Here is a 7,900-nt window from a genome sequence, read left to right as displayed (position 1 = left end):
CATATATAAGCTACATGTATCTGTGTTATGTGACAAGCCCATCTTTATACCATGATGTTTATTGCTAAATTTCACACGGTGCGACATGTGAGAAATTACTCCATTAATTAAATTATAAAGTGTGCAATGTGCCCGGGGGTATAGAAAGTTGTAGCCGAGGATTAAAGACTAGTGTTGTCGTGTAAGGACACTCTAGGGTTGGTCCCTGACTATTTTTGTCATTCCCTCGGGTCACGGATCTTCTGGACAAAACTTCACAAATCTCGGTGAAGATTGTAGACTTGAGAAGTATGCCTCATCAACATTGCTTACGGTATGTATAACATGCTTGAGGACAACTGTCTATTACGTAATGTTGATTTTAAAGGTGACACATATGTTGATGGACAGGTGTGGCCATTTCCACTACATTGTTTTCCTACATATAGATCTGAGGAGTATATACACTTTTTAGTGTTTCATTTTACTATTTTCAAATGGGATATTCAATCAGATTAAATCTGTATAGGCATGCATATAAACACATTTTATGTGCATACATATCAAATATCTAATTCCATTTGTTGTTATGCAAATGAAATATGTTTTAACTCCAAACAACTGAGGAAAATAATTGAAATTCGAAATAATTCCAATCATATATTCGAACTTTTTTTATCTCATTTCTGTTCTTTCCTTCTTTCAAAATGTCTTAAATATGCTGCTTTAACAACTCAACTTAAAAAAAAAGCTTATTTCATTATTACAGACTATTCCCGCTGAATCGCAATGTACATTAGCAATTACGTATACGGCGTCCCTTTATGCGCGATACAGTATAGTACCTGGTTAATTACTTAGATGGACTCATGATCATGACCCCTTGGACAACTGACCCATGTCCGGCTAGCTCTTCTGTGTATTGGGCTATAACTAGTAAATACTTAACTTTATTTCGACTTGACCGACACATGTATATAACTACACAGTGCTTATGCGTGAATACAACACTACTGCACACATAACCGATTTTAAGGTGAGTTCAGATCATGGTAATTGTAGATGGGTAACACACACGTGGTGTAATCATACATGTACTAATGCATGTATACACACACTTGTGTGTGTTGTTTAGTATTAAAATCAAGCTCTCTACCACTTGGTAGAGCTGTTTTTATGCCGAGAGTGACGACTGATATTATAGGCGCCACAAGATATTTAAGTTATACTGTAAATTCTAATGGACATTCGCCGCAGGTAATTATTTAATGTATACGGAAATACTTATGATAGACTCGGTGTATTGTCACCATTAAGTGAATTCCAGGCATCATTGTGATGCGTGCATTAATGACGCATGCATTAAGATGCTTGTATTTAAAGCATGAACAACAATTGTTGTTTAACATTGCGGCTGAAAACATTTAAGAGAATTGAAACTAACCATTTCAAGTCATTCATTTTTTAATCTTGAAAGAAGGTGGGGACTGGGCGTAGTCCATTAGTTAGGACCGAGAGATTCTGAAAAGAAGGGATCGAAAGGGAACTTGAATATTCTTATTAGACTTGGCAATAAGAAGGGTGGGATTTTAACATTGATAATGGGGTCAAATGTAATTTATTAAAAAGTAAATATTATATAACTTCCGTGTTTATACAAACACGACGACATATGTTACACAATAATAAAAATGTATATTGATAGTATACCTGTATATAAACGCTTTATTACACCACGTCATGCTATTCAAAGATCCATGCATACAACATTTTCTTTATAGATTTGTAAAAGGTTATGCTACCTCTGTAATACGTTCTTTATGACAATTTCCTATAGAACATTATGTCTGTGACCGTGTGCATATCCTACACGTATACACGTATAATCTCGGTAAGAGTTTATTGGGTGTACAACTACAACTGCTTAAGGCTATCTACAGTCTTTATTTTTAACAAAAACAAATGACATCACTGATAAACCCACAACTATATTAGTCCAATATTGCCGTATAATATTCCCCTGACCTTCACATTGGTATTATCCTGAAAGTATGAGTTAAGACGCCATACCCATTCTATATATATTGGTCATACATAAGAACTGTCTAGGCCTGTATACATAGGCCAATATGTGTGTACAAGCGGGGTAAAAGTGCAAAGTTGTAAATATTTTTCGGAAGGATTGATTGGTATATGTTAATAGACATCAACAATCCCTATACTTAAAATTACAACAATTATCTTTAGTTTGATAGGCCTGGACAGTGATTGCGTCAACCCCTCTGAAATCCAATAACTTTATTTTACATCACTTAACGTTTTTGACATAAAATTGAATAGGAAGTCCAAAACTTTATAATATTTCATAGGCTATTATCCTTTATCAGAGCATAGCATGCAAACATGCAATAAAAACCTCATATGACGTTTAGTTATCGATTGGTAGAAAACCGAATATTGCAGTTTCAATCTTTTGTCTGAAAGCTCAGTAATTTCTCCAACCCACTAGTCATGATGGGGATCATTTGTTTTTAAACAATACCGATTAATTTGAAGAAAAAAATCAGACAAAAAAAAACCCAGTTTCCTTCGGTCCTGACCAACAGTTTTAGACATTCAGACAAAATACATAAAATGTAAGTTACAGATTTTATCTGTCCCAATGTTCAAGTCAGAAAATACCAAGACAAGCTACAAACCCGTATAAATTCACCAGACATCAGCAAACAAGTCTATGTGTCATGTATATTGGTGTTGTATAGATTTTGTGGACATTTGATTACATAGGTCATAGGGCCAGTGAGGTCCTGCTAATTTATCAGGTCGATAATCGAGGAAGGACAGATATTGATAAGGTATAGAGTGACATTTGCTAGATGTTTATCTTGTACGTCAAGATATACTGTATCCCCCTACAGATGGTATTGATCAATCTAATTGATAACAATTTCTATTACAGAGCAAGATTTCCAGCCCTAGCATTTCCTCGCCTGGTATTACACACTACGTCGCCCAATACACACGTGTGACCTTGTCGTGTTGCTATTTTGAGATTCGGAAGTATCGATGAAAATGCTTTGACACACAGAGAGCTGTACTACACATCTGGACGTTCACCAACGCACGCACTTGTTTGTAAACAATAATATGGATTGAGGTTAACATGAACTAGCTCATCATGCCAACTTGTGAATCCGATTGTTTTATTTATTTACCAATTCCACTAGTACTAACTCCATAAAATAGGAAATGCTATTGCTAACAAATTTGGAGCGTCAAACAACAAGGTGTGTTTACCAGAGAGCTTGTGGTGTTATTGAAACCATTCTATAACAATTGCAGATAATTAATATATTATTTTAGAAAAGACACGGTGTCAATATACACATAAAGCATGTATATCGAGACCATAATTTCCAGTTTGGAACGTTCCCTTTCGGAATCCGTTTGCCAGAGGGAACATTTACAGGATATTACAGACGAATGTGTTTCGGATATACAAAGTCGAACTAGATTTCTCCACGCAATGGTCGACGAGATAGAAAAGGATTTTACAAAACGTGTGCTCGATCTACAGAACAACGAGTTGGATAGACTGGCGAATCACGAACAACAAATACAACGACTTCTGTTGGACATGAGGACGTCGCGAACAAAATGTGGGAAGCTTACTTTTACCGGTTCTGTTGATAATTCGGAACACAAGGTCGAGTTGTTGGATGACGAACTTAAAACGGTACAGAAACTTACTGATCTAGAACGGATCTGTCTAAATTTTAAACCGGCAAGTGTCTCCAAAAGTGATCTAAATCCTTTGTTTGGTTCTATAGATAACTTCCATATAACACTTCCGTCTCCCTTAACCGCAGAATCTCGGGCACCGATGCAGTCGCCGAAGTTCTCCATCAAAAGAGTGGCTAATTTCACCTGCAAAGAACTCATTCCAAATATCCACGCACTAGTACCAATTTCTGCATCCGAGGCCTGGATTTGTTGTGGTTGGGGCAGCAAAGACATCCACCTCTATAGCATCGACGGTTCTAAGAAAGCGTCCTTGACCCTAGGCATGGCAGTGGATCACATGGTCATGACGTCATGTGGGGACCTCTTGGTATCTAGCTACAACGGGACTATTATAACACGAGTTGATGAAAATCTTCATATGTCTACCTTTGCGACATTAAATTTCACCTCCCGGGGCATGACCTTGTCTGACTCTAAAGAACTATACATTTGTGGAGTTGAAAGGATCCCAGGAGAAAGTGAAAGGAACCGTTATTTGATCGTGAAGATGTCAGAGACAGGTGACGTGATCTCCGAAGTCGACGTAGCGCCATATGACCCTCACAGAATCGCGGTGGACTCAAACGGAAACATGTTCTTCTCGGACTACAACAGCAGCAGACGAGATTTCGTTGTCATGGATTCTGTTGGCAATGTCAAGGTCATTTACAACACGCCCCCTGACGATCCCCTTGACAACCCGTTTTATCCCCTTGGTGTAACACGTGACAGATACGGTCACGTGCTTGTTTCGGATTGGAATAATGACTGCATTCATTTACTGGACAAGGGAGGACGTTTTGTGCGGTACCTGCTCACTGCTGATAATGACGTGGAATGCCCGTCTGCGCTCGGAATCGATCGAGATCACAGACTCTGGATCGGAAATGGAATAGGAAGTGTTAGTGTGTACCAATATGTCATTTAGATTTTACCAGACATGGCCAGGTGTATATCATCGTGATGTATATGGTTATTATCCAAAGGTTAGACGAGGTTTCTGCTCTTTTATTGAGATTAAGTTTTAATGCACATTACTTCTCAGAGTATGATCGTATTATGTACAGAAATTATATTTATTTCATTTTCACTATGATGTTTTATTATTCCTTTTCTAATCCCGAATCACTATTTGTTAATGCTTATGGTACCCAAAGAAAATGTGTTTGTAGCAATTCATTCTAGTATTTGATTTCTGAGTCGTACCGTGTTATTAAGAAACCCATTCTAAGATTACAAAAAATACATTTTAATCTAACAATGGTCCAGTTTGTGCCAAGGCCATGTCGTGTATGAGTGTAACACCTTTCGGCTGTGTATATGGAATATAAAGGGAACACGTCGGTAGGACTGTCATACCGATAAGTCTCTTCTACCTCATCTTTTGTAAAACTTATTCTGCAGCTATTGGAAACATCTGTCGGTTCATCCGACTGAAATGTCTTTTCCTGTTCATTAGAATAAATGATCAATCTGAACTTTGATATCTTGCAATGATTGACACGATAACCTCACATTGCAAGTAAAAGAGTTTGTTCCTATGTATCAAAATGGACAACAAGTTGATTGGGCCTATAACGTCCACTTGTATGTTCATGTATGTTTACGAATAAAACATTCGCAATTGCCTACAGGATTCACGATTCGATCCGGTGCATCATTTAATAAATACAGATGAGACCATATTCGTTGTGGTAAAAGTCTATTGTTTTGAAAAGATGCTGTCAAGAGGTTTGTAAAACATTAAATTCTGTTCTTCATGATTATAGTGAATGATAAGTCACTCCAGACTGGTTGATTCTGTATGACTTCGCATGTTTGTATGACTTTTTATGTTTGTCTAATTTTGTATGACGTACAAATGAATATGACTGTGTATGCTTGACTGACGTTACAAAAGTATTTGACTTAAATTATATGCCTGACTGACTTAATCAACAATCACGTGTTGCTATGCTGAATCTCCCGTTTGCTTTGCTTACACTATCGTTTGCTTTGCTGGCGTTGTCATTTTCTTTGCTGACGTTGTCATTTTCTTTGCTGACGTTGTCATTTGCTTTGCTGACGTTGTTGTTCACTTTGCTGGCGTTGTCATTTTCTTTGCTGGCGTTGTCATTTACTTTGCTGACGTTGTCATTTGCATTGCTGGCGTTGTCATTTTCTTTGCTGACGTTGTCATTTTCTTTGCTGACGTTGTCATTTGCTTTGCTGGCGTTGTCATTTTCTTTGCTGACGTTGTCATTTGCTTTGCTGACGTTCTCATTTACTTTGCTGACGTTGTTGTTCACTTTGCTGACGTTGTCATTTGCTTTGCTGGCGTTATCGTTTGCTTTGCTGACGCTGTCGTTTGCTTTGCTGACGTTGTCGTTCACTTTGCTGGCGTTGTCATTTTCTTTGCTGACGTTGTCATTTTCTTTGCTGGCGTTGTCATTTTCTTTGCTGACGTTGTCATTTGCTTTGCTGACGTTGTCATTTACTTTGCTGACGTTGTCATTTTCTTTGCTGACGTTGTCATTTGCTTTGCTGGCGTTGTCATTTTCTTTGCTGACGTTGTCATTTGCTTTGCTGACGTTAATGTTTTCCTTGCTGACGTTAATGTTTGCTTTGCTGACGTTGTCGTTCACTTTGCTGACGTTGTCGTTCACTTTGCTGACGTTGTCGTTCACTTTGCTGACGTTGTCGTTCACTTTGCTGACGTTGTCGTTCACTTTGCTGACGTTAATGTTTGCTTTGCTGACGCTGTCGTTTGCTTTGCTGACGTTGTCGTTTGCTTTGCTGACGTTGTCGTTCACTTTGCTGACGTTGTCGTTTGCTTTGCTGACGTTGTCGTTTGCTTTGCTGACGTTGTCGTTTGCTTTGCTGACGTTGTCGTTCACTTTGCTGACGTTGTCGATCACTTTGCTGACGCTATCGTTCACTTTACTGACGTTGTCATTTTCTTTTCTGACGTTGTCATTTTCTTTGCTGACGTTGTCATTTTCTTTGCTGACGTTGTCGTTTGCTTTGCTGACGCTGTCGTTTGCTTTGCTGATGTTGTCGTTCACTTTGCTGACGTTGTTGTTCACTTTGCTGACGTTGTCGTTCACTTTGCTGACGTTGTCGTTCACTTTGCTGACGTTGTCGTTTGCTTTGCTGACGTTGTCGTTCACTTTGCTGACGTTGTCGTTCACTTTGCTGACGCTGTCGTTCACTTTGATGACGTTGTCGTTCACTTTGCTGACGTTGTCGTTCACTTTGCTGACGTTGTCGTTCACTTTGCTGACGTTGTCGTTCACTTTGCTGGCGTTGTCATTTGCTTTGCTTACACTCCATGCTTTGCTAGCTTTTAAATCTTGCTGCTGAATCTCAGGGACATTACAATGGTAAACAGATTAAGTATTGATACAAATTCTCAGTTTCACTTTAAATACAGTGCGGGATGCAGTGTAACATCGGAATTGATAGTTGAAGTCCGAAATAAACGTCACGTTGAATTTGTTGTAATACGAGTTTTATTGCCACCCCCCCCCCCCAAAAAAAAAAAAAAAAAAAAAAAAAAAAAACGTTATCCTTACAGTCTTTAGTGACTATAAGTGAACTCTTTTTCTTATATCATCTGAAAGTACTCGAAACGAAAATTGAAACGAAATGTGTCAAATAAGAGCAAATTAATTATCACTTTTATGAATCTGATAGTCACTAATTGCAAAAGGAAAACTCAATTGGGAAAAAATAGTCGGTCTTTTTATCATCTTGCAAGTGGTAGTAACTATTTGTTGATACACTCTAGAAATATCATTTTTAGCCGACAAAGTGGGATTTTTTTTCTTGGAGAGCTTACCGCCATTGTGTCCTATCATACAACATGTAGAGGATGTTTTATACCGATTTTTTAAGACCCCTGCTGATGTCTACAATGGTATATGAAGATTCAGTTGGGTGTCCAAATATGAATCAAATGTAATTATTTCTCATTTCCACGTCATGTTATCTATAACGCCGCCACGCATTTTTTATCCATCCGAAACGCACTTAGTTCATCCGCATTCACTTTACGTATACACACGTATGTTCGAATGTGAAATTGTCTCCGCGAGAGAGACGATGTCACGTCGGCGCACATTAGGGAATAGCTTTTAAGTAGAATGTAGGCCTTCTC

At 38.2% G+C, this 7,900-nt stretch overlaps 2 protein-coding genes across 3 annotated transcripts; one reads left to right on the top strand and one right to left on the bottom strand.

Moving 5' to 3' along the window:
* The first annotated feature begins 881 nt into the window (after positions 1-881).
* Positions 882-7,235, top strand: LOC138328145 (uncharacterized). 2 transcript variants are annotated; one of them, XM_069274797.1, is made up of 2 exons: positions 882-1,015; positions 2,939-7,235. In XM_069274797.1, exon 2 carries the CDS (start codon positions 3,374-3,376, stop codon positions 4,688-4,690), a length of 1,317 nt encoding a protein of 438 aa, XP_069130898.1. In that variant the 5' UTR covers positions 882-1,015; positions 2,939-3,373; the 3' UTR covers positions 4,691-7,235. The 2 variants fall into 2 exon arrangements, with proteins under 2 accessions (XP_069130898.1, XP_069130897.1); XM_069274796.1 differs by lacking the exon at positions 882-1,015 and adding an exon at positions 1,106-1,236.
* Positions 5,697-7,588, bottom strand: LOC138327141 (autotransporter adhesin BpaC-like). The gene is made up of 2 exons (XM_069273124.1): positions 7,583-7,588; positions 5,697-7,100 (listed from the first exon to the last, which is right to left on the bottom strand). Exons 1-2 carry the CDS (start codon positions 7,586-7,588, stop codon positions 5,697-5,699), a joined length of 1,410 nt encoding a protein of 469 aa, XP_069129225.1.
* Between the last annotated feature and the right edge of the window lie 312 nt (positions 7,589-7,900).

The sequence above is a fragment of the Argopecten irradians genome, chromosome 7, assembly GCF_041381155.1.
Source record: "Argopecten irradians isolate NY chromosome 7, Ai_NY, whole genome shotgun sequence".
Taxonomy (NCBI): domain Eukaryota; kingdom Metazoa; phylum Mollusca; class Bivalvia; order Pectinida; family Pectinidae; genus Argopecten; species Argopecten irradians.
This window is presented reverse-complemented; position numbering and strand designations above follow the sequence as displayed.